Source organism: Quercus lobata, chromosome 4 (assembly GCF_001633185.2).
Source record: "Quercus lobata isolate SW786 chromosome 4, ValleyOak3.0 Primary Assembly, whole genome shotgun sequence".
NCBI classification, from domain to species: Eukaryota; Viridiplantae; Streptophyta; class Magnoliopsida; order Fagales; family Fagaceae; genus Quercus; species Quercus lobata.
The window spans coordinates 66,679,257-66,705,916 of NC_044907.1; the positions used below are offsets into that span (position 1 = coordinate 66,679,257).

Here is a 26,660-nt window from a genome sequence, read left to right on the forward strand (position 1 = left end):
CAGAAAATGAAGGAAAAGAGGTTAGAACATATACCTCACAACAAAAAGCTCTTTGGTTTGATTTTGATCATTTCCCTCAGTCAAATCTATTCGCAACTAAACAAAAATTATTAGTAAACTTCAAAACTCGAGGATCAAGACCAGAAAAGGTCTCAATCAAAATAAAATTGACTTGAGAATGTTTTGTGAAAAATTATGAGGATGTTTTGTGAAAAACTATCTCTTTGATTTACTATTTCTAGTAAATCTTAGGTTTTCCCTTAGGATTTTCTGTATGTGTTCAAAATGTGCCATGTATGGCTTTATATAGTGGGAAAATAGGGGTTTGGAACAACTCCCAAACAATATGGGATTCGTTCCAAACCTCAACATTAATGCATAAAAACTTGTCTTTTATAGTTTCTGGAACCCTAACTGCATGCGTAGGTTCGTGCCTGCTGCGTACGCGTGCATCAGACCTACGTAGGCAGGTCCTTGCTTGCATACGCAGGCTGAGGGTTTCCTTGGCCTTTTATTTTCCAAAAATAGATTTATTTTCTCATAAAAAGTTATATTTTCCATTTTAACATCTCCCAAGTCAATTTGTAACCAGATTGGACCCTAAACCAACCTTGGGCCTTAGATTTTTAGCATCATTGGGGAGCTGGGGCTCGAGTCGTAAGAAGTACAAAATGTGGTTTCTACAATATGTACATTTTATTTACCAAAAATTAAAAATTTTAAAACAAAAACAAAAACAAAAAAGGAGAAAATTTTGATAGCGTAATTTGTTTCTATTTTCTTAACTATACTAGTCGTAAACCTGTGCTACGCACGGGAACCTACATGTTTATGTGGTAGAATAAAATAATTTTTTTTTAGAAAATCTTAAATTGATTATGAAACTACAACATTTTATGACTTTCTTTTGTCTTACTTCAATTTGTGTTATAATTTAATGAAGAAGTCATTGCTTGAACGTACAATGACTTACAAAAAAAAAAATTGCTTGGCAGTTTCAAATATTGCAAAAAATAACTCAAAAATTCAAATATTAAAACTTTTTAAAAAATAACACGTGTACTAATAATATTTCCTTCATAAAATATTTCATATGCGCTGTCATATTATTCAAATATTGTGCTAGTCATATGCATAAAGTTTGGTGGTTCATGGTTGTATAAAAGAGTGTACCAAGATCATTTTTTTACTTTATCACCCAAAAAAAAAAAAAAAACTTTTTTTTAAAGTACATGAAAAACTATAAAACAAACTTTTTTTTTTTTTTTTCCCCTCACATTACTGAACAGCAAAAAAATATATAAAAAAGATATGTTACCCTCAAAAGAATAATTGAAGACTATAATCATTGAAGCTTGTCTATGGTTTCAAATATTGCAAAAAATTAAATTACTTATTAATCTTCAATTTGAACAAATTGGTAACACGGATTTTGAATTTGTCAGACTTGTGAAGATAATGTTCAAGGATTGTGTCTTTCATCATAAGGTGTGGCCCGTGAGTTGTTGACTACCATTACCTAAAACTGTTTACGTGTATGATTAAGAATATCGCCGTCCCATGTGCACCTATGAACCGGCAAGGGACTTACCTCCTCTTCCTCCCCCTCCTTCTCCTTCGTCCCATGTGAATTCTGACATAGATGGCCTTTGGTGTTGGCTGCAGTCTTTTTAATGGAAGAGACTGCGTGAGTATAGAGATTGGGGGAAGCTTAGAGATTTTAGAGAGAGAGAAGAAGAAGTTTTTCTGCATGAGGGAGTGATTTAGATTTTGTTTGAGACTTCAAACTAAATAATAATTTATTGGAGTGTTTGGCTGGGTGGATTAGTAGAAGGAAAATTGGTAGGGCCGATTGAGTGTTTTTTTCTTCAACCCACCAAAATGTTTCTTCCCGAATTGAAAAGAAAACTGAATAAGAAGACCAAGAAAAATAAATTTTTTAAGGTTTTTAATGGATTTTAGGCCACTGAAACTTATTGAAGCAATTGTCTCAAATAGTGTACTCAATCACTGGCATTTTATCTCACTACAATAGTGTACTCAATAACTCTCTAATTGTCGCATCGTGTGCTACACAAGTTGTACACTCTACACTGTACTTCACTGCTTGTGCTGATACATAATGTAATACAAATACAAATACAAATACAAATACATTCCTATGAATGTTCTTTTATGCTCACTGTGTACATAGTAATTACTCTCCAGCTGCTATAATAAATATGAAACTTGAACGTATGAGACTGCCTATACATATTCCATCCTTGATATCTGGTTTTGCATAGGATTCTGTACCATTTTCATCTATAATGGCCACATTATCCTTGGCATTTAAGCAAATCTACAGAGGGAGGGAGAGATTCATATAAGTGTACAATGGTTAAGAAGAAAGAGAAAAAGATTCAGCACTACTCCAGCTCTCAGAAGATATTGTTGGTTGGTGAGGGAGACTTTTCATTTTCCGCTTGTTTGGCTAGAGCATTTCGCTCTGCCGCTGTACAATGGGTAAGAAGAAAGAGAAAAAGATTCAGCACTACTCCAGCTCTCAGAAGATATTGTTGGTTGGTGAGGGAGACTTTTCATTTTCTGCTTGTTTAGCTAGAGCATTTCGCTCTGCCGCTAACATGGTTGCAACTTCTCTTGATTCTAAAGGTACAAACAGAGTTACAGAAAGCCTTAATTTGCCTCATAGTACTGATCTTCTTGCTGTTTTTATGAATAATACTAATTTATTAGTTTTAATTTGAATCTTTCAGATACTTTATTGACAAAGCATCGCAGTTGTGTACCACACTTGGAGGACTTGAAGAGAAGAGGGTGCTTGGTGCTTCATGAAGTTGATGTATATGACATGAAACAACATCCCACCTTAATGTCCATGAAATTTGATGTTATCATCTTCAATTTCCCTCATGCAGGCCATTTTTCTTGGCTATGTGAAAGAGACGAAGAGCTTAAAGAGTAAGTATATAAAGTGATTCCTTGGCTGTCCATTTGGTTAAGAAGGAGAAGGAATAATAATAAAAAAAACACACCTGTTTCTCTGCCTTTCTTTGTCTCAATGTTTTTACTCTGTCAGATTCCTATCCCATGATTGTATTAGAGATCGATGCTACTCATCAGGGGGTCCTCATTAACACATTTTAGTGTTAAATTCATTCACCATTAATTATTGCAATGCACATACTTGTGTTATTTGATACTCTTCAATTCAAGAGTTGTCTAATAAATCTGCACAATTTGATGAGAATGTTGCACTTTTCTTTAACAGTAAAACAAAATGGGGGAATTGGGTAGTTAATTATTATTATTTTTTTTTTAAATAAATCAAATTCTTAGTGTTGTGGTGTGCACTGTGCAGACAGTTTATTTTTATTATTTTCTGGTGGGAGAGGGGGAAGTAGGGTTCAAACCACAAAAGTTAGCCACATAAATGATATTATTATCACTGGATTATCATTTGAATCCCTTGATAAGTATAGAGTAAAAAATGCTACTATGGATAAATTTAAAGAGTGGTAACAATTACACACCATATATATGAGAATGATTTTAGTTAAAATTATAAAAATTGTGATTTCAAAATATGATTTCACCATTAAACAATTATAACTGAAATCGTTCTTTCACGGGGTGTTTGTACAGTAAAGTGCAATAAGGAAGTGTGTAACAAGATTTAACTTAATTTTAATATGTTGTATTTGTGTTTCGGGGTTTCCATTGATATAGGATGCACAAAGAGTTGGTACAAGCATTTTTCAACAGCGCCCGTAAGATGCTGAACAGAGATGGGGAAGTACATGTTGCACATAGAGACGACTATCCATATTATGAGTGGAAGATTGAGGAACTTTCTAAAAGAGCAGGTCTATATTTGAAAGAGAAAGTGGAATTTTATAAGGTTGACTACCCGGGCTACCACAATAAGAGAGGTGGTGACATCGAGTGCAACAAAACATTCCCTCTCAAAAGCTGTTTCACCTTCAAGTTCTCTCTCCAGAAAAAATACCGCTCAAATGCCTGATAATGATAATCAAACAAGTGCCAAGTAACACAGTCGTTGTTGATTATATGACAAGTGCAAATTGTTCAGAGGAAATTGTCCAACATAGTGTATAAGCTAATAATGTTATTTAAAAAAACATTGTTTATTTTGCTTTCCGTATTTTCAGGTTTTTTGGAAAAAAGACTTGGGCAATTTTTTAGGAGAGCAAAGTTCCAACTAATATTGTCAACGACGTGAGAATTTATCAACACATAGGTAATAGAAGTTAACTACAACAAATACCAAAAATAAGCTAGCTAGCAAGATACATAACATAGAATCTAAGAGACAAATCATCAAACACATTGGAGACATATATAAACTGCACGCAAGACTGATGTGGTTCAGCACTACGCTTAGATTCACGGTCTAACTCCAAACAATTCATTTTAATAAACAAGTTATAATGCACTTATACTCAAGTTTTTTCACACAACTTGACCCTACACATCAAAGTCGGTGAAATACAAGATTATCTTACGGAGTCTTTACAAAACCCAACTTCACTGCCATGAAAATTTTCAAACAATTTGTTTAAATATTTATCACCCAGAGGTGAGTGATTCTCTTTTCTTTTCTTTTCTTTTTTCATAAGAAGAATGAAAGCCATTATTTGTTAGTGATTTAGAATTAGATCTCAAAAGATTGATGAGATATAGAGGAATGTTACAGACATAAACTATTTTATAATATTTTTACAAATTATTGATATGTCCAACTTCTTATTAATTTTCATATAAGTCCACCATTAACATTACTTTTTCATTTATTTATAATCATGTTTTCTTATGGAATTAGATCTCAAAAAATTGATGAAATATAGAATAATATTACAGGTACAAACTATTTTACAACATTTTTACAAACTATTGATGTATCCAACTTTTTATTGATTTTCATATAGGCCTACCATTAACATCACTTTTTCATATATCTATAATCACTCACCACATTAGAAATTTGTAAAAAAATTTATTAAAAAAGTTTGTATATCTAGTATTACTCATGAGATATATATTGCATTCACTTTGTTATATGTTTTTTTTTTTCCCCTTCAATTTTGTCAAAGGAGATCCCTTCAATATTGCATTCGATTTGGAATTGAGAAATGGCTTGTTGTCCTCAATTCCATCCCACAAAACCTTGATTGAGTGAAGTACTGTAATGGAAAGACTCTTGGTCCATTAATTCCCTTGGAAAGTATAAATAAGTACCGTATAAAAAAGGTGAAGATGTAATCTTCAGAGTAAATTTTTTTAACTTATAACTTTTAAGGCTTTGTTTTTCCTCAAAAAAAAAAAAAAAAAAAAAAAAAAACTTTAAAGGCTTTGTTAATCCAATATCTTGATTTACCCTAATAGGCTGGGCCTCCTAATAGCCTAAAAGGAAGGAAAACAAAAAAAAAAAAAAATAAAAAATAAAAAAAAGTTTCAAGAAAAATGGCATATATAACTTGTGTTCTTATTTTATATATATATATATATATATAATTTTTATTTTAAGAATCTAATTTATAAGTGGGCAAAGTAATTTGAAAATTAACAGGAGAATGAACCTATTTTTTAGCCAATGTTTTAATGGAAGTTAAAATTGTATTTTTATCGGACTGTTTTTTAGTTTTGTCTCTCCTTAAATATAGGGATGTAAGAATATTTAAAAAAAAAAATGATAATTTTAAACATAAAAAATCCCTTAAATAATAGTAGAATAAATGAATACTAATTTTTAAGTACTTTTTAGAGCGGTATACGGTACTTCTTTTTTCCCGTATTTACGGTGAAATCCACACATAAAATTTATGGTAAAGCCCGTGATAAGAGAAAATACTATTTTGCTGCAAAATTACCTAAATATTTTCCTCTAGTAAGAATCCCGAGGGCTGCATATGTCTTTGTCTCATCTGTCTTTGGGACAGTTTTCAGTGTTCACGAACTACGACACCCATGTCCGCCACGTGTCAAACTGGGTGTCCATGTCTTGCCACGTGACTCTGCTTTTTCTTTTTTCGTTATGGAAAAACTTAAACTGCTTGCTTTGTTTCTTTTACTTTTGCTTTTGTTTGTAGGATAGGATCATAGTCATAGGATGCCAAAGTAAAAAAGAGAAAAAGCAATCACAACAAATTTCACTTGCAATCTTCTCGTACATATGGAGGTTCCTGTTGGGTTCTTGCGCAATCTATGGAGCTTCCTCTCTTTTCTCCCCTTTTTCCTTTTGCTCCTCCTCCTTGGCCTCCTCAAAGGTACATATATATAAAACCTTTTGCTTTTTCTTAATCCTCTTTCACTGTTTCTTTTTTTCTTTTTCTTTTTGCTTTTTGGTTGCTTTGGTGTGTAGCTTAATCTGTAACTAGTAGTTCTACGCGATTGCATGAACTTCGTTTCTTTAGTGTTGTATATTATGAACTGATGCAATAGAAGCATATATACCAGTCTATATATATGTCTGACTTTATATGTTGGTGTAGCCCTGTTTGGTATAAGCAAACACAATCAATCATCACATGATTAAGTAAATGTTCATCTGCAATTACACATATACATGAGTATTATTATAGAAAACATAAAACATATGAGCCAATTCGAAGACAAGGCTAGCTATAATAACATAATAAAATTGTTGAAAGAGAGAACACATAGAATTAAAGTGATTTGGAGTTTAGAGGTCCACATCCACATAAGAAGGCATTAACAATTACATCTTTAGGATTAAACTCTATATTACAATTAATCCATTGAACATTATTTATAGTATAGTACATCCTAGACTAACAATAGTTGAGCTACAAGTAAGATTAGGATTATTTTAATTGTATTCCAAATAAGATTAAGATTACTTTACTTGCATTCAAAGTAGGATAAGATACAATGAACATGGATAGTAGACTTGGACCTTGACTAGGATTGGATCTTGATTTCTTTAATAAATATAATAGATAGTTCATGGGCTAATAAATAATATGGTATGCATATGTTTATTTCACTTCAATGAAAAGTGAATGGAATTGTAGACTAATCCTTGTTAACAATTGATCCTCCTTTCACAGCTGCGCTTGTTGGACCAGTAGTAGTGGGCATCATATTTATTGCAAACTCAGCAGTTATAATTGGGCTGTGGACTGCACATTTTGTGTGGACTTACTACTGTGTGGCAAAGTATGTTTTTCTTGCTTGGGAAGAAAAACTCATATTTCGTTACTGAATTTTTACATATGTATATAGTTGTTACGTTCCCATGTTCTTTTATGTTTTTAGTACTTTTATCCAATGTACTTCTGATTAGTTACCTATCTTGTCCTATAATTTCAGAACCAAGAAGCTTGGGCTGGTTCTAAAGATTTTGGTGCTAGTTTCATTGCCAGTGCCTCTGGTCCTTTGGCCAATCTTTGGAATTGTTGGAAGCCTTTTAGGGGGAGTAGGATATGGATTTTTTGCACCCCTTCTTGAGACTTATGAGGCTGTTGGGGAGAATGTCACTGAGAAATTCTACCACTGTTTTGTTGTAAGTTTTTCTCTCTGGCTTTGACCTATTTGGACTAGCTATTTAGTGAATCCTGAACAAGAAGTTATTTTTGTATCAGAATTGTTATGAAATTGTTTTCACAATGTAAAGTGTTGTACCTCTGATTTGGTTGTTCCTGTTTGTAATAAACCCTGTTTTAAGGGGGAGGGGGGGATATATTGGCTATTGTCATCCTTATTATAACTGTGATCATTTCTTTTGAAGACACATAGTGAGTCACCTTTTTCTATGATGTATTTGTAAATTACATAAATACAACTAATTGTAGTTTAATAGTATAGCTTTGTTTATTATATCAAAATTCTTAACAAGAGTATCCCAAATAAGAGCCCTGATGAATTTTCTGACTTTACTATAATCCTCGATAAATGTTATTAAGTATTATTTCTCAATTGCTGAACAGTTTTATGATTCATCATCTACATCTTGAAATCATGGTGTAGCTTCATCATATATGCCCCATTGTTAAAGAGCAACAATGCTCAGTGTGTCTTGCATGAGTTTAATTGTGGCTTATTCATACCAAATAGTTGATATAATTGAGGCTTTTCTAAATTGAGTTGACCTTAAAGTCTAAGCAATTTGTCTGGGCGCTTTCTTTCTTTTTTTGGGGCACCAGGATGGATGTTGGTCAACAATTAAAGGAGCCTGCATAGTAGTACAGGATTTCACAGACTTCTGCTTCCACTCATACTTCTCCTACATGGATGAACTAATTGAGAAAGTACTTCCAAATGAAAAGCCTATGGACATAAAGTGAGAAATTTTCCTTTTGACACTTTCCTGTATGGTGACAAAACATAAATTCTTTAAGACATGGTCCACTTTTCCCTTGCTAGATTATCAAAATTGCCAAGTTGTTTGCTAGCAAGCCTAATTGGCGTACCAGTGGATGTGCTTTTAATTACTGCAGTTGCTCTCTGGAAAAGCCCTTACATGCTATTCAGGGGCTGGAAGAGGCTACTAGAAGACTTGATTGGCAGAGAAGGGCCATTCTTAGAGACGGTATGTGTTCCATTTGCTGGTCTTGCTATCATCTTATGGCCTTTGGCTGTTGTGGGAGCCGTGATCGGTTCTATTATTTCTAGCTTCTTTCTGGGACTCTACAGTGGAGTTATTGTCCATCAGGTGTGTTATAAGTTGCTATTCTCATCATGTCACTGAGTTTAGGTTATAATGCTGTAAGAATTTTATATGTAGATATGTTCCTTTTGTGTTAGTTTGAATATTTATCTGAAAAGTGATTTATAAAATTCCAGGAAGACTCGCTTCAAATGGGACTTGCCTACATTGTGTCTATAGTTTCACTGTTCGATGAATATGTAAATGATTTACTCTACTTGAGGGAGGGATCTCGCCTTCCCAGGTACACTTTGGAATGCCCTCTTTTGTTATTTACTGTTCCACCCCCCCTTTTCTTTTCTTTTTTTTCCCTTCTAAGAAGTAAAAAACAAGCATGTTTTAGGAACAGTTTAGTGAACGATTTTGCTGAAGATAGAGGAGATGAGATGAGAATATTGGAAAATTTGAAATCCAGCTCATGAGAAAAAAGTCTTTACATGCATTGATTTTGATTCTGAGGCATCCTTGTGACAGCCAGGCCTAAATACCGCAAAAACATGAGCCCTAGTCCTGAGAGAGAATCGCTAGGTGACAATGGTGACAATGACTCAAAGAATGGAAGTGAGAATTCTTACGATTCAAAACTTATATCAGAAAGATCAAGAACTTTGAAGTGGGGAATCCAACAATATAAACCAGTGCAGGTAAGGACTCATGACTCATGAGGTACTTTTAATTATTAAAAACCTTGTGTAAATTCAATGTGTTTCAATGGGTCAGGTATGGGACTGGCTGTTTAAATCCTGTGAGGTAAATGGTCGGATTCTTCTCCGTGATGGTCTGATAACTCCCAAGGACATTGAGGAATGCATTCTGAAGGGTAATTGTAAGAAGTTGGGCATCAAGTTACCTGCTTGGTCTATATTACAGTGTCTGCTTGCATCAGCAAAGTCCAACTCATCTGGGTTGGTGATCTGTATGTCTCTCAAACATTTGTTTTGACTTTCACATAGCTAACTAGAGGTCTAATCATGATCATGTAATTGAACATTCCAGCTGATGATGTGGAGTTGACGAGGATGAATGTACCAAGGGATAAAGTGTTTGAGTGGTTCATTGGGCCCCTATTAATCATGAAAGAGCAAATAAAGAAACTCCAGTTAAATGAAAATGAAGATATGTGCCTAAGAGAGCTTGTTATGACATGCAAAAATGAAAAACCCGAGGAGTGGGATGACACTGAGTTTGCATCCAGTGACAAAGTCAGAAGAGCACAATTGCAATCCATAATTAGAAGGTGCATTTATGAAAAGATTTTATCTGAAACAGTATAAGTCTTGGTGTCTGTTGCATAAAAAATAAACCCATCCAGGGTGCATGCAATTGAACATTTTATGAAGTATCCACAGTTTACCCAGTAAACTTAAGCTCTTTCATGTTATTAGTACATAAGCACTTTTTCTCTCTTCCTTTGGCAGACTACAGGGAATTGTAGCTTCAGTGTCCCGGCTACCAACCTTCCGACGTCGCTTTAGGAATTTGGTGAAGGTGTTGTACATAGAAGCAATTCAGGAAGATACTTCAGGAAATCATATGGGAGGAATCTTGAAAGCCAAATATGGCAACAAGAGCTGTAATCAAAGTGAAGACAAAAAAGAGATAGATGAAATTATAAACAAGGGAGACTATGGAAATCTAGTATGAATGAGCTGTAAATCTTTCATAGGATGTAGTAAAGCCTTGTGTTAACACTAGATTGGAATTTGACAAAAACAAAAGAAAATGGCTTTGCTGAACCGAGAGACCTGCTATACTCCATCTATCTTTGTCATAGTTTCATTCTAAGCTCCTTTTTTTGGAACTTTCTAGGCTATCTTTGTCATAGTTTTATTCTAAGCTCCTTTTTTATGGAACTTGCTAGGAAGAATTTTCTCTTTGGGAGTGAGACTTTGACAATGACATGGAAAACTGCATTGGGATTCTCTATGATTCTTTTTTTATTCCGATAGGTTGGGATGACAACATCTTGGGAAGACATCTTGAATAGTTAATATAACATATACATCTTGAATAGTTAATATAACATATAGAAACACAACTCAAAAGGCCTAGTTTTATTCTAAGCTCTTTATTTTTGGAACTTTCTAGGCTATCTTTGTCATAGTTTTATTCTAAGCTCCTTTTTATGGAACTTGCTAGGAAGGAGTAAGACTTTGACAATGACATGGAAAACTGAATTGAGATTCTCTACAATTCTTTTTTTATTCTAATTTTTTGGGGCGATAACATTTTGGGAAGACTCTTTAAATAGTTAATATACCATATAGAGACACTTAATTCAAAAGGCCGAAATCCAATGAGTATGAGTTTAACTATATTATATTAACCACTTATTTTTCTAATCATTATTCAACATGAGACTTCATTACTTAACCAACCACACTACTCACACTTGAATATTCGAACACAATTCTATAAAATTCTTAAGGTATCCTCACAACTAAGTATACATCTATTTTTGAAACAAGTGGATTGGAGTTTATCGCGTCATCAATAATTAAAATAGGCAAGAGTTTTTTTTAATTTAAATTGATAAGCAGACCAATGTATTGTCCTTGTCATATTTTTAGGCCTTGTTTAGGCTTGAACCTTAATTAGGTCCTAGAATCATGAGATGTGATAGTTGTTTGCCATCAGCTACCCTTTTTGACTTTGCCTTTTAGACAACTATAAGGTGACACTTATCTGTTGATATGGTCAATAGTCAATACAACTGGCAAGCTTGGAAAACCAATTTGAAATTCTCTCCTTTTTCCAGTAGGAAATTAGACTTGAAACTAATAGCAATCTGCTAAGCAAAAGAAGAAAATCTTATTCCCAGATTTGAAATCCATCAAATATATGTATATATATTATTTTTACATCATGCTGCATGTGATCAATTTTTTAGTTGGTCCAGATAGTGACATGGCAAGATCTTGATCAAAGAATTAGACTATTAAGTATGAAGTAATGGGGCATTTGAGAGATATGGCATGTTGTAAATTTTGTAAAGGATTAAAATCATGCACATTTCCAAGTCCTTTTGTTCTCGGTTTCAAATGGTTGACGGGGAAAATTTGATGCTAGAAATATTACAAATTTTACTACATACCCTTTACAAATTAATGTGTCATTAATCACCAAAAAAAAAAAAAGATACTGAATATAGATATTCATTTATTATGTTTTCGAAACACACCACACATTTCATGCCACATCCGTTTGTTAAGGTAATTAAAAAATTGTTGTGTCTTTAGGATTTCTAAGCTTAACAACAGAGGACAAACAGACTTGAAACTACCAGCTAGCAAATATCAATCTGTTAAACAAAACAAGCAAATCTTATTCCCAGATCTGGAATCCATCAAGATGTATGTATATGTATTATAATCTCATGATCATGCTTCATGTGATCAGTCGTTTATTTGGTCCAGATCTTGATCACAGAATTAGGCTATGAAGTATAAAGTAATGCGCATTTGAAAGATATATATGGCATGCTTGTAAAGGGTTTAAAATGATGCACATTTTCAAGTCCTTTTTTTACTCCCTTTCCCATGGATGGTTGATATATGAAAAATCAATTTCCAACAAAGCATTTACAAATTAACTTGTTACCAATTAATCACAAATAAATTTAAAAAATTAAATAAAAAATAATAATCCACCAATCATATTCATTACTGCATTACTTTGTTAAGGCTATGTACTAAAAGATTTAGTATCTTTAGCATTTTCCAAACTTAAAAACCGTTTGATATTGGGTGGACAAAGAAACTAAATATTATAGTAAAAATATGTAAGGACCTTCTGTCACAGATCCGTGGACATTTTCATAAGCCCTTCTGTTTCGGTGCCTCTGAGTTGTCAGCCTCTAAAAGGAGATTTTTTCTCCACAAAACAAACTTCCTTGTCTACCTCCTCCTAATTTTCTTTCTTTACCAAAAATCTGACAAACCGTTTCCCTCTGAATTTTCCATTGCATGTTTCATTTTCCAGAAACATCATTGCCCTTCAATCTTTTCAACAACATATTTTGATTGTTTCTGTCATTGGGGGGCTGCTTTTTCTTCTGTCAAAGCTCGTTGAAGTTCTCAGGTTGAGGTAATTATCATGCAAGCTTTTACGTTCATGCATGCTATGTTCATTACATCTCATGGTGCAACAAGAAAATTTGCTTGACAGGAAAATTCATGTATGCACAAACAAAAATGTATTTTACTCGTTCTGGTAGATCTCACTCAGTGCATATTCAATCACCACCATTAGCAGAGAAGATAACTGAAGAGCCTCCTGCAAATGTAATAAATAAAAACTCGGCTCAAAGCACTGTGACATGCGTGTACCAAGCCAATATTGCAGGCTATTGGCGTAATGTATCATTCATTTGGTGCAAGAACCTGATGAACCATTCTTTCACTGTTAAGGTTGATAGTATAGACGGTGATTTCAATTACACATGCAAGATTGAGCTTAAGCCTTGGCATTTTTGGAGCAAAAAAGGGTACAAGAGTTTTGAGGTTGATGGGAATCCAGTGGAGGTGTATTGGGATCTTCGTTCAGCTAAATTTGCTGGTGGTCCTGAGCCAAGTACGGATTTTTACATTGCTCTAGTTTCTGATGAAGAGGTTGTGTTGTTATTGGGAGATTACAAGAAAAAGGCTTACAAGAGAACAAAATCAAGGCCAGCCCTTGTTGATGCAGTGCTTGTTTACAAGAAGGAAAATGTATTCGCCAAGAGATGTTTCTCTACAAGGGCTAAATTCAATGAAAGGAAAGATCATGAAATTGTTGTGGAGAGCTCGACAACGGGACCTAGAGACCCCGAAATGTGGATTAGCATAGATGGGATTGTGTTGGTTCATGTTAAGAATTTGCAATGGAAATTCAGAGGGAATCAAACTGTGCTAATTAACAAGTTCCCTGTGCAAGTGTTCTGGGATGTACATGATTGGCTATTTAGTAGCCCTGGCATGGGACATGGTTTGTTTATATTCAAACCAGGTTCACCTTTAGATTCAGAAAATGAGAGCAGAGAGAGCAGTAGCCAAGGAGGTGGTGATGTTGACAGCGATTGCAGCAGCGGGTATTACTCTACTTGGAGTAATTTAACAGCAACAGCTTCGGAATTCTGCCTTTTTCTTCATGCTTGGAAGATTGAGTGAGATTTAATTATGAACAACACTTTTTTGCCAATGACAATGAACAGCAATGTTGCAAACTTATTAGTAATATTAATGGGTCTTAAACCCTTTTGTTGTAAATTACATATGTTTATCATCTTTCAAATTTTTCTTGGCCAGCACAGTTGATTTCACCCATATCATATATACCTAGCATGATAATTACAAAGGATCTTTCATCAGTTTAGTGTTGTCTAGGCTAGGATTTTCATGTATAGGGCTGCAAGCTGTGGAAGCTGTAGGGGTATGGATTCACAGATACATGCATATTAGATAGCTTTATGTACCAATTAAGAGACTAATTATATCTCAATGATATTGTCCAATTCTCTCTATGAGAAGAACCTGATTTCAAATCCCACTTATTGTAACAAAAAAAACCTTTGTGTGGATTATAGATCCATCAATTTAAATTCCACATATGTAGGGATTTTTCAGTACAGAACTTGTTGGAATTTGTCAGCATTGAACTTGTATATGTACAACATACAACATGAAGCAAGAACAACAAAATGAAACAAACTGTAGACGATAGACTTTGAGGACTGGAGCACGTTATAAATCCTGCCTCCTTTCTTCTATTTCTTTACTTTCATTTTTCCACATACACACCCTTTTTTTACATACAATAAAATTCCAATTTATATATGATGTCCGCTTCATAATAATTGTTTTTTATCATCATTGAAAAAATTACCTAAATAACTAGGCAATATTTTAGATCCCTAAATTTAATCACGGCTAAGTTAATTAAGGCTAATCAAATTCATGATTAACCAAATTAACTAAGGATGGAAATAAACAATTGCAAGATGTGGAAGTTGTAGGTGTATGGATTCACAGATAAGAGAGTTTACCAAACCCCACAGCCGCACCTAAACTGATCAAAACCGCCAGTAAAATGAAGTAACGCACCACAAGTGGCAGTGAAAAAAGTGATGTGTGATGTGTAATTCTATATTAAGAAAATTGCACAAAATCATACCGCACCGCACTCATATATATATATATATATATATATATTTATTTATTTTATATTAAATATATATTAATATTATATGAAGTAATACTATTATAAGAGATAGCCTTTCCACACCTGAACACTTGTTAGGCTGCTCTAAATCAGCCCAACATTTTAAGAATTAGCCCAAGACGAGTGACAGCTTTAGGTTGGGTCAATTCAGCCCAAAATTTTGAAAAGGTTCCTAACCCAAAACCAATCAAACTATACCACACATGTGAGCACAAAATTGAGATGCAGTGTAGTGATGGTTTTACTCAAAACCCTATCGTATAATGTGGTGATAAAAAAAAATACTAAAATTGCATTGAACCACACCATAAATATCCCTATTCACAAATAAATGCATATAAGGTAGATTTATATTTTGTCAAGAGACTTATAACTAGTAGCTGAACCAGAAACTTGTCATTACGGGGTCGAATAGAAAAGCATGTGATTATTTTTTTTCTCTAAATATAAACTGGTACTTTATATATATATATATATATATATATATATTGGAATGGAAACTACTTTCTAAATCAGTGTGTACTATATTTATATATGATGTATTTTACCCATTAAATTAGAATTCATGAAAAAAATGTAATAAACTTAACATTTTTTGTGTTATTTATAAATGAGATTTAGAATTGAAATTACCAGGATTTAAACTTCGGATTTGAACCCTTTAGAAACACGGTCAATTGAGTTACAGAACTTAAATTATACAAAATTACAAATACTATATTTTGTAAAGGAAAATACTTATCACCTAATAAATAAATGTATAGTCATATTTTGTGATTGATGACAGATTTGTGTGTAAACCCTTTGCGATAAGGTTTGTAATATTCCTAGCATCATCTTTTATAAACTAGTCAAAGATAAAGTCTAGGAAAACAACAGAAGGTTACAATATTTTCACAACACCATTATTTTTAGTTGTAGAGGATTTTTTTTTTTTTTTAGAATTAGTCGTAGTGGATTTAGATATAATATTTTATTATCTTATTTAATATCATTTTAACCAGGCTTACAATTTGACACCTTAATTGTTGTGGAAATATCGTGATATTTTGTTGTGTATTTTTATTTCTTGCAACTCCTAGTCAAATTGTCAAAAGTGAGATAACAAATTAAATTCAATCTCTACAAGTTTTATAGTTGCAAGAAACATTATTTTTCATCTATAAATATTATAATGTTACCGTCACAAATTATTTTACAACATTTTTTATAAATTACTAATATAGCAAATTTTTACTAGTACTTATCTGGACTCACCACTAACATCACATTTTTATTTTACTAATAATCACTCACCATATTAGCAGTTTATAAAATAATTTATAACTTTAGCATTTTTTATTTTTATTTTAACAAAATATCAAAACCACATATCTATAGTGGTGAGCAATTATTTTTAACAGTACTTGTCAAAACTGTATAATAGAACATAACAGACAGAGAGAGAGAGAGAGAGAGAGAGAAAGAGAGAGAGAAGGGGGAAAAAGAACTCAGCTCCTTTGTGTTGATCTATCCAAAATCATATGCCGATCTATCTAGAAATGAAATCAAATGCTGATCTCATCTGCTAGTGGAGTTGCTGTTTGTGTAATTTTTGTTAAGAAGATGAGTGCACTTTGTTACCTCCACTGCTTGCAAGCCAAACTGCTCCACCAGCCGTCAAGCTCCTCATCTTCCTTGCCCTCTCCGTGTCCTGCCCCTTACAGTGGCTCCAGAAACTTTTTTCAAGGGATCATTAAAAAAATTAAATCAAACAAAATTTAATTAAAAAAAAACTGGAATATATCAAGTTAACAACCAAAAAATAAAAACACACACACACACAAAAATACATGAAGTTTTAGAATTCCTTCTACAAGTTTTGATATTTTGAAATTATTACAAATAGGTCATTATGAGTTGTCATTATTTATTGTCAATATTTCTACATATAAACATTTTATTTTGTTAAGTTTGTATAACAATTTTATTTTTATGCAATTTAAATTATTTATTTGTTATTGTTTTTATATTGAAAAAATTAAATTAAATGACAAAACTCAACTCCCTAGCACTGCACAACCGCACTCATCCATATATAAATAATACACAAAGTGTCTACTTAACTAATTAAATGCTTGAATAATCACTAACTTTACTATCATTTTTGTTGAATCACTAACTTTATAATGAAAACTTTTTATAACATAATATCAATACACACACATAACAAACCCTCTGTATATCATAATTATTAAATAATATAAAGATATACTATATTTATATTATATGTATACGTTTACACACATCGCAATTCACACAAATAACATTAGAATAAAAAATAATAATAATGCACACAATCAATATCAAACACACTCACATACATATATAAAATTTATGATAAAAAGAGACACTCACAACTCACAAACACTCACCTTTTACTCTTAAAGTCGAAGACGCCGAGATGGTCAAGTAGAAAAGAGAGATAAGATGAGATTCATGAGAATGAGGTCAAGGATTAGAGGGAGAGAAAAGTCTGTGATCGGTGTTGTTGTTTGGCTTTGGACTTGTCTAATATGTGATCAAGGTATGTAAGATGTAAGTTAGGGTGTGCAAAAATTATTTTTAAGAGTATATATGTGTGTGTATATATATATGTATGTATGTATGTATGTATGTATATGTAGAGATTAAATCTTGTAAGGATGTGGTGTAAAACTCATGTTTTACTCTTCCAATCCTAACATGTCACATCATCTTATCACATATTTTAGAATAAGCACAACCACACCCAATCAATTCTAAAACTCATATATAAATCCAACCAAATTGGAAGTTTACTAAGATGTTATTAAGTGTGGTAGGATGTATTGAATTTTAAGTAAAATGCTATGTGGCAATCTCTTATTGGATGGTATAAAACACGAGTTTTACACCCCATCCTTACCAAATTCGAACTCATATATATATATATATATATATATATATATTCAAGTCACGGGGTTCAATTGAACCCTCTGGAAGGATGTGGTGTAAAACTCATGTTTTACTCTTCCAATCCTAACATGTCACATCATCTTATCACATATTTTAGAATAAGCACAACCACACCCAATCAATTCTAAAACTCATATATAAATCCAACCAAATTGGAAGTTTACTAAGATGTTATTAAGTGTGGTAGGATGTATTGAATTTTAAGTAAAATGCTATGTGGCAATCTCTTATTGGATGATATAAAACATGAGTTTTACACCCCATCCTTATCAAATTCGAACTCATATATATATATATATATATATATATTCAAGTCACGGGGTTCAATTGAACCCTCTGAATATAAAGTAGCGCCACCCCTGTCCCTCCCACCACCACCACCATGTCCACTACCAACATGTCCACCCATCGCAACCCTCACTCCATCACCACCTGCTTCACTCCACCTGATTTCATACTAGCTATGTTTACTACATCTTGGAACGTGGTAAATAGTTTTCACATGATATTTATATATTTTTTCACATGCTTGCTATACACACTCTTTGCAATAATGTTACATGCTTATATATATGTAAATGATATATTCACATGCTACGTATATTTATTGCCTGTACAAAAGCCAAGTATTCAAATTATATTTCAAAATGTGTTTAATTGTTTATTGTGTTTAAAGCATTATTTATTTATTTATTTTCTTCCTTTGCCATTTTGTTCACATTTCAACAACAATTCCAAGAGCTTTATAGCTCAACTAATACTTCATGTATATGGTCGTCTATGAAGTCATATATAATCAACCAACACTAAAGGTAAAATGAATAAAACTCAGACTTAACTCACTTTGGTCCCTCACTTGAACTATCATGCCTAACCCGAACACTCTTAGGTCCACTTTTGTTATTTTCAAATTGGGACTTTGAAAGAGCTAGGCGTATTTCAAATTGGGCTTATGTGGTTTAAGGGAAGGTCCAAATCAGATAGATGGGGCATTTTTGGGGAGCCGATTGATGAATTCGGGTTGGGCTTTGAGTTTTGTTCAAGCGTGAATAGAAAGAGGTATGGAGTGTGGGCTTTCATTTGATTTGTGCAAATATGTGATGGGGAACACAAATCTCTTCTCAGGTTCTTTAGAAATGATTATTTGTGGAGAATTAAGCCCAAAATTTCAAATGTATGAAAAATAAAGGCTAGCTTATAGTGTTTTAATAAGAGGGAAATCGATGCCAATAACTGAATGCAAACAAATGCTTAAAAACAACAAGTCTGAAACTTTAACTCATAAACAGCAGAAATAGGAAATTGAGAGAAATCGTGAGGAATAGAGGAAGAGCTCCCATGTACCAATATTTCCACCCCCAAATTTCAGAATAGTGAGAATCTTTGCTGGCTGAATGTCTATTTGCTCTAAAGTTTCAGCTATATGGGTAAAATGTAGCTCCACTTGTTTTAAGCTGAAGAGGGAGTTTTATATCAGCCTTTAGGTATCCTTAATGACTGGTTTTTAGGTTAAAAAATGAGATTATTGACCAATTTGACCCCCGAGGCGCTAAATTGATGGTTGATTCAAATTTGCTTTAATTGGGTAAAAGATTTAGTTTGCTTTATGCATAATTTTGGAAATAAAAGGGGCCCAAACTCAAGGGCTAATGTTTCCTAGTCATGGGTACTTATTAATTATTAAGCTCTAGTTTTCCCAATAAACCAATTAAAAGGTATATGATTATTTATAGGAAAGTCATTGATGCCAAAGAACATTGTTTACTAAAAAAGAAACAAACTAGACCATCAAAAATTAATTAAAAAATATATATATATATATATATATATCATCTATATATACATATAAAACCGAAGCTTTTGAAACTCTCACAAATTTCTACGTCAGCATAATATTTAAAAAAAACATATAAAAAAAAATGTAATAAAAATTTTCTCTAAAACCCGATGCTTTGCCTTTCCCTTGCGCGATGCTCTGCCATCGCTTCCCTGCCTTTCTCTACCAACTCCTCCTCTACCAACTCCTCATCGATCAAACTCATGGTAAACCAACAGCAAGCATCGCATCGCGTTGCATCAAAAGACCCACAAACACGAAAGCTTTGAAAAACCCGACTTTTTTCTATCCAACGTCTCTTATGCTCTTTGATAAATTCTTAACTCTTCGACAACTTCAGAAGCCAGAAATACTTCCTTAGAATTATCCCAAATCTGCCAATCTGATGCTTCTCTAATTCCTCTCAACCGGAGCAAATATTTTGCAAGTCTAAGTAAAATGGCATATTAAACTTAAAATCTCCAAAAAAACATAACATATTTAGAGTAAAACCATCAAAAAATAAACACCACTAACACAAGTTTTAGTCAAATAAACTAAAACCCATGTCATCGTCAGATTCCTCTGCAGGCTCATTCTTCTCTTCCTCCTTGGTAGCAGCAGCAGCAGGGGCACCACCAGAAGCAGCTGCTGCAACAGGGGCAGCGGCAACAGCAAACTTGCTAGGATCCTTTAGGTAATCCTTAACTTCCTCTGCTCTCGGTCTTCTTCGTTTTTTCTATCAGATCTTTCTCTGTTGGTTACCGCTTCTCTCTATTGGTTTTCTCTGTTGCCAAGACTTTTGTTTTGTAAATTTTGAAATGTAAGTACATATTGGAAGAGAACATGTGGAGGAGATAATATGAAGATTAAGAAAATAAATAAAACCTAAAAGCAACAAAGAATGAGTGGAGGTGAAAAAATGTTAGTTTAAAAAAAAAAAAATGGCTGTCAAATGTTAGGTACTGCGGTACTTTCCTTTTTTTTAATGTTAGGTACTGGGTACTTGAGATGAGATAATTGTAACAACAAAAATTATCAGGGATATTACAAATTTGGTTTTACTAAAATATACTTTTAGGGTATATATTAGTAAACCATTTTAGAAAATTTTTTTAGTGAAAAATTAAGTAGCTTAAAGAAGTTGAAAAGAGCTTAAGAAATGAAGGAAATACATTCTTGAAAAGTATTGAATAAAACTTGAAAATGTAAGCACAATTGTATATTTATTCTATTTACTAGGTCTTTTGTAATACTTATTAAACCAAATGTAAAGGCACATTATGATTATAGCAATATATTACTTCATAATATTACATGTTTCATCTTATATTAGAGTCAATTTAGCTTTCAATAATTAAAATTTGAGAAATGATTAAACCTAAACATGTTAGCGTTTGATTTAATTTAAAACAATCCTGTGCATCGCACGGGTTAGCGACTAGTCTATATATATATATATAAAACCGAAGCCTCTGCTAGTACCACAATTTTCCACGTCAGCACAATATTTAAAAAATAAAAAATAAAAATAAAAATAAAAACATTATAACACCTCAAAACCCTAGCAACCTTACCCCTCTCTCAAGTTAAGAAATAAAACCCTAGCAACCTTACCCCTCTCTCAAGTTAAGAAATATAAAGCCATAGTTTCTGCAAACTCTCTCTCTCTAAACATAAATATCAAATTCAACCCCTTTAATTTCTCTTTATATTTTTTAGGCTTCTATAGAGTTATAGTGAGTTATGCTGATTTTGTTTTTTGTGTATGTGTGTATAGATGGTCATAATACTCCGGTATTCCAAGAGAAGTTTGTATTTTTGTTAATTGAAGGCCTTAGAGAAATAAGTGCTACAGTTTGGAAAAGCAATACAAAAGACAATTTCATTGGCAGCGGAAAGTAATTACTTTGTCTCATATTTTTGTTTTTTGAATTGATTTTGTGTGCTTTTTAGACCCTTTTGGATCAATTTTGTTAATTGAGTGTTTTTTTTTTTTTTTTATAGGGTCCAATTGGGGAAGGTTCTTTCAAAGGGCTACGACGACCGCACTTGGTGTCTGTATACTAATAGTGGGGGGTAAGTACTATAAATTACTAACCCTTTTAAGTGTATTAGTTAGAATTATTTTCAAATGATTGTACCAATAAAAGTGAATGTGTATAAATTTTGTTTAACTATCCCGTGCATCGCACGGGTTAGCGACTAGTATTATATATAATAAAAGGTGGGTTTAAACGCCGTGGTTATGCCAAGTGGCTTCACCAAATTGCAGAAATTTTAATAAATTTTTAGATTTTAAGAATAGATATATATACATATTTTTTGGATAAATATGACAAACGCCGTGGTTACGCCAAGTAGTTTCATCAAATTGCAGAAATTTTAATAAATTTTTAGATTTTAAGAATAGATATATACATCTTTTTTGGATAAATATGACAAATCAAGTAATGAAAGAAAAGTAGTATTTGATTTACAACTATATCAGTTGTATTTATCTAAAATGTTATCAACTAAGTCTAAAATCAATAGACTCTTCATCTGATCTTTTTTTTTATTTAAATTATATTATCATGTGTAACAAAAAAACAACATAGTACATGTAAAAACAAAGTATTAGATGAAGATTTTGGATAAACATACTTCCTATGTTAATTATTCTTCTCTTATAATTCCTAAAATGATTAGAAATCTAATTTCCACACGATTGAAAATTCTCTCACTCTCCATCAAATTGCAGAAAATTTTTTAATTTTTTTTTAAAATAGACATTTTTTTTTGTTCTTATCTTCTTCTCCTATAATTTTTAAGTTGAAAATTTGATTACAATCCAAATTCTTCATCTAATAATTTTCTTATTATAATTTATAAGTTGATAAATAATATCAATTTGATTAAAATCCAAAATCTTCAACTTATCCTTATTTTACTACGTGTATAAAAAAAATAAAAAGCAACGTTGTACACTTTAAAAAATCAGCAAGGAAGTACATGTTGAAAAAAAAAAAAAAAAAAAAAAAACAGCAACTACTCTTAGTATTTAAATAAAACACTAAATTCTTTGAATTTCCTCCTGCCACTTTTTAAAAGATTTAAACTTCAACTTTACACTCCCACAAATTAGACTAACATTAGACTTTTTATTCATATCAATTTCTTCAATGTGGAGTGTATATATACTAAATAATTTATAATGAATATGTACTATACGGTTCTTTTTCTTTATACTTCTCTTCTTCTACCTACAACCTTTTAGGTATGTATTTGGTTGCTCTAATTTTTTTTCATTAAATCGAATAGGTTTTGTGTATTTTTTTATTTTTTGTTTAACCTAATTTGCTTATAATTTATACAATTTATATGATTATGGTTTGAGAATTAATAATTAAATATGCTTCGGCATGATTTTTTAAATTATTTTTTGTTTTATGACATGGGTTCTAATGGTGATATGTTTCTTTCATCCTCTCAATTTTGATTTAGAGAAAATTCTTCTTTTTAGCTTACAATTAAGCATGTTTTGATAAAAAATTTGATTATAAATTCTTCATAACAATTTGATTTGTTTTTTCCTGATTGAAATAGATTTGGCTAACTATTAGAGTTGTACACTTTGATCTATAAAAGAAGTCAATCTGTCCATTTAGTTTTTATTTTTATTTTTTTATCAATCATTAAATATGGTTTGACATGATTTTTTGTCAATCATAAAATTTTATAATAAAGAACAATGACAAACAAGAACAAGGATATAGTGTACAAAGAAGTATTCAACAATCTCCCAAAGATACAAAATTCTCATTAGAGCACAATTGGTAGGTTACAAAATAATAATTTTATTTGGTGTTATCATTTTATATTTGATAATTATTATACCAATTTTTTTTTTCCATTTTTTATTATAATAATTATTTGAGAGATTAATGTTTATCAAATAAAATGTATATCCTATAAGTTTATGATAAAACCGTGCAACGCACAGGCCTTTAACTAGTATATATATATATATATATATATTAATAGACTCAGAGAAAGTTCAAATAGAACCTGAAATTATAATTCAATGTTGTGCCATGTGTCTAAATTTATGTGGAAACTACAGCATAATTATCCACTTAAATTTGTGTTATTTATCCACTTAAGTTTTTTAATCTTTATGCCAAATGAGTTAATGAGTGCAACATACTAAGAACCTAATATTAATGAACTATCAAATTTATTAAAAAAAAAAAAAATCAATCACATATACTCAATAAAAAAATCACTACACAACAAGGATCACCACACGTTCTATCTTATTAAAAAAAAGATCATAAGTAGTATTAAATTTAGGTAAGAATTTTAATATGTGACTAATTATGTTTACTTTTATGATAAAAATTGTGTTTGATTTTAAATGTATCCATATGTATGTCTGTGTTACATGCTATTGTTTTAATAATTTGACTAATTATTTATATTTTTATGATAAAAATTGTGTTTAATTTTAGATGTATCCATGCGTATGCATGTATTACATACTATTTTTTAAAATAATGACTAATTATTTATATTTTTATAATAAAAATTGTGTTTAATTTTAAATGCATCTATGTGTTTGTATGAGTTACATGTTAGTAAATAAATAAAACAAAAACAAAGCTAACAACAAAGGAATGAAATGAAAGTATGCAATCTATTAAACAAAACAAATTTACATCTAAAAAAAATTAAACAAAACAAATTTGGACCAAGATTGACAATAGGCAATAAAAAGGCCCAATACTATATCCACGACCTTAAGGCCATGATGGCTATGTACCAAGAGCTCGTGCAAAATATTCTGTCTATTTTAGTATAAGAATCTATTTTTTCTATTTTACATGCTCACTTTTCAAAATATCTTACATCAGATTATCTATTTCACACTACATTTTATTAAAATATCAATTTTTCTTGATTCTTAAAAAAAATTTCTCTTTCTTCGCATACAACAACCATCATCCACTCTCTTCTTTCATCATCAAAATACATGAAGAAAAAATAAACAATTAAATACAAAATAAATAATGTCAGTGTAAATTTATAAGGTTACTATAGCAAACTTGTAAATTTACAGAATTATACATGATCTAATTTAAGTCATTTTTAGGCAAAATTGTGTAAATTATACACATTATTTTATTCTACATAGACTGATGGGAATGCTCTAGCTCAAACTATTACAATCAACGAATTCAAAGGGTATATATTGCAAAGTCATCAATGCTATTCTTATTTGACTTTTTAATTTTTACCTGTTGAAAAAATAATAGAGTAATTAAAATTCTCAAGTTTGTACCAAACTTGAAAAAAAGAAATTTTATTTTTGCCAAGGTTTACAAGAATTTTTTTATTATTATTATTTTTTTTATATAAAGAAAACCTGAAAACGACTTGTTTTAATTTTTACATTTAAAATAAAAAAATAACCGGAATTCACAACATAACACCCAAGCTTGAGAAAAATAAAATAGACCATCATGGCCTTCCTAGACTTTCATGCACGCCTGAAATCATCATGCAAGGCAAAAAAAACACTAGTAGAAATCATGGGCCTCATAGTCGGAATTGCATGAAATTTGGCAAACTGAAACAAAACGGCCTTCTGAGCAATAGTCATCGCTTTGCCACAAGGTACCTCTTGAAAATGGCGAACTCCTTCATGTAGGGCCCGAAAACTGCAATTTTGCCATTTATAGTAATTTTTGTTTTCTTAATAACTTTTTGCTCAAAATTCAAAATAAGGTCCCGCTTGTTTTGGGACGATCCTTAAGATCAGTAGTTTATGATTTTGCATTTAACTCAATTTTGCCATTTTTGATAAATTTCGATATTTTGTCACCTAATCGCGTAATTAGTGCGAATTAAGGTTTCAGACGATTTTCTTAGTATTTATATGTTTTGTAGCCACCAGAGGCAGAATAGACTATTTTTGAATAAATACAAACTTTTGTCAAATTCTTTCTCCGGTGGAATCCAATTTATCTACTTGTGAATTTAGAGAAAACTCTCGTGGATTTGAAATTTACTACCAGAAGCTAAGTTTTTGTTCCATCAAAAAAGTATTGTACGTGCTTTTTTCAGGCTTTGGTGACATCAGCATGTAACTTGGAACAAGCCAAAGCACTAAACATATCATGGGAAATCAAAGGGCATTTATACTCCGCAACAATGCAATGCACCTTAAAGTTAAACGCAATGAATAGTCTTTGGTTTGAACTTGGAAGAGAAGGGGAGCAAGGCTATTAGTGATTGACCATATATAATGGTACAACTGTGATTGACATATATAAATTTGTAGATACATAGAAAAATAATGGTACATTTTTCAGGCCAAATTAGTGATTGACATATATAATGTTCACTGTTTTCTAGAGCCACTTTTTTTTCTTTTAAAGAAAATTTTTAATAACCACCTAAGAAGTACAACTGTGTATTGTAAAAACATTCACATCAATCTCACCAATTTAATATTTTAGCAAAAAATTATTTAAACTCAACCGAAACAAGGGTGCATTAATCTCACTAAATTAATTAAAGTTTTTAAAGAGGATAGTATCATCTCTACATGCAGTGAGCCTCTATTCTCGCTACATTAAATTTCAATGTTGATAAAGTATTGAGACTGATGTATGTGTATGAAAATAAAGATAACTAAACAAGCAAAAGTAAAATTTTTTAGATTAATTTAGCTAAATATTTAAAGAGATTAATGTGAATGCTCTAATAATGGCTAACTGAGATTTAGTTTAAAGAGGAAAAGATTAAAATATAAAACATAAAATAAATTTAATTCCGAAAAATGTTAAGAAAGGAGTATAAGTTACAAAATTAATAAATAAATTGATTTCCAAAATATATAACTTAAAATATAGAGGGTGTTTTGTTTTTTTATTCTTACTGTAGATTAAAAGATATTTACAAAAAGTAGTCAATATGGCTGGAGGGTCATGGATT

The 26,660-nt window shown here is 31.6% G+C and overlaps 3 protein-coding genes across 4 annotated transcripts; all 3 read left to right on the forward strand.

Annotated features, from left to right (window-relative positions):
• The first annotated feature begins 2,286 nt into the window (after positions 1–2,286).
• Positions 2,287–4,098, forward strand: LOC115983226 (uncharacterized protein At4g26485-like). The gene is made up of 3 exons (XM_031105864.1): positions 2,287–2,652; positions 2,757–2,961; positions 3,730–4,098. The coding sequence occupies exons 1-3, from the start codon at positions 2,502–2,504 to the stop codon at positions 4,022–4,024; spliced, it is 651 nt and encodes a 216-aa protein (XP_030961724.1). The 5' UTR covers positions 2,287–2,501; the 3' UTR covers positions 4,025–4,098.
• Positions 4,099–6,117: 2,019 nt separating this feature from the next.
• On the forward strand, positions 6,118–10,565 carry LOC115983227 (uncharacterized membrane protein At3g27390). 2 transcript variants are annotated; one of them, XR_004089918.1, is made up of 10 exons: positions 6,118–6,287; positions 7,092–7,200; positions 7,354–7,546; positions 8,187–8,323; positions 8,407–8,695; positions 8,827–8,933; positions 9,168–9,333; positions 9,410–9,594; positions 9,686–9,926; positions 10,108–10,136. XR_004089918.1 is itself a non-coding variant. In XM_031105865.1 (10 exons), exons 1-10 carry the CDS (start codon positions 6,194–6,196, stop codon positions 10,331–10,333), a joined length of 1,758 nt encoding a protein of 585 aa, XP_030961725.1. In that variant the 5' UTR covers positions 6,118–6,193; the 3' UTR covers positions 10,334–10,565. The 2 variants fall into 2 exon arrangements, 1 of the variants encoding a protein (XP_030961725.1); XM_031105865.1 differs by having other exon boundaries at positions 9,410–9,605; positions 10,108–10,565.
• Positions 10,566–12,594: 2,029 nt separating this feature from the next.
• On the forward strand, positions 12,595–14,068 carry LOC115983228. The gene is made up of 2 exons (XM_031105867.1): positions 12,595–12,775; positions 12,857–14,068. The coding sequence occupies exon 2, from the start codon at positions 12,865–12,867 to the stop codon at positions 13,834–13,836; it is 972 nt and encodes a 323-aa protein (XP_030961727.1). The 5' UTR covers positions 12,595–12,775; positions 12,857–12,864; the 3' UTR covers positions 13,837–14,068.
• Positions 14,069–26,660: the final 12,592 nt, after the last annotated feature.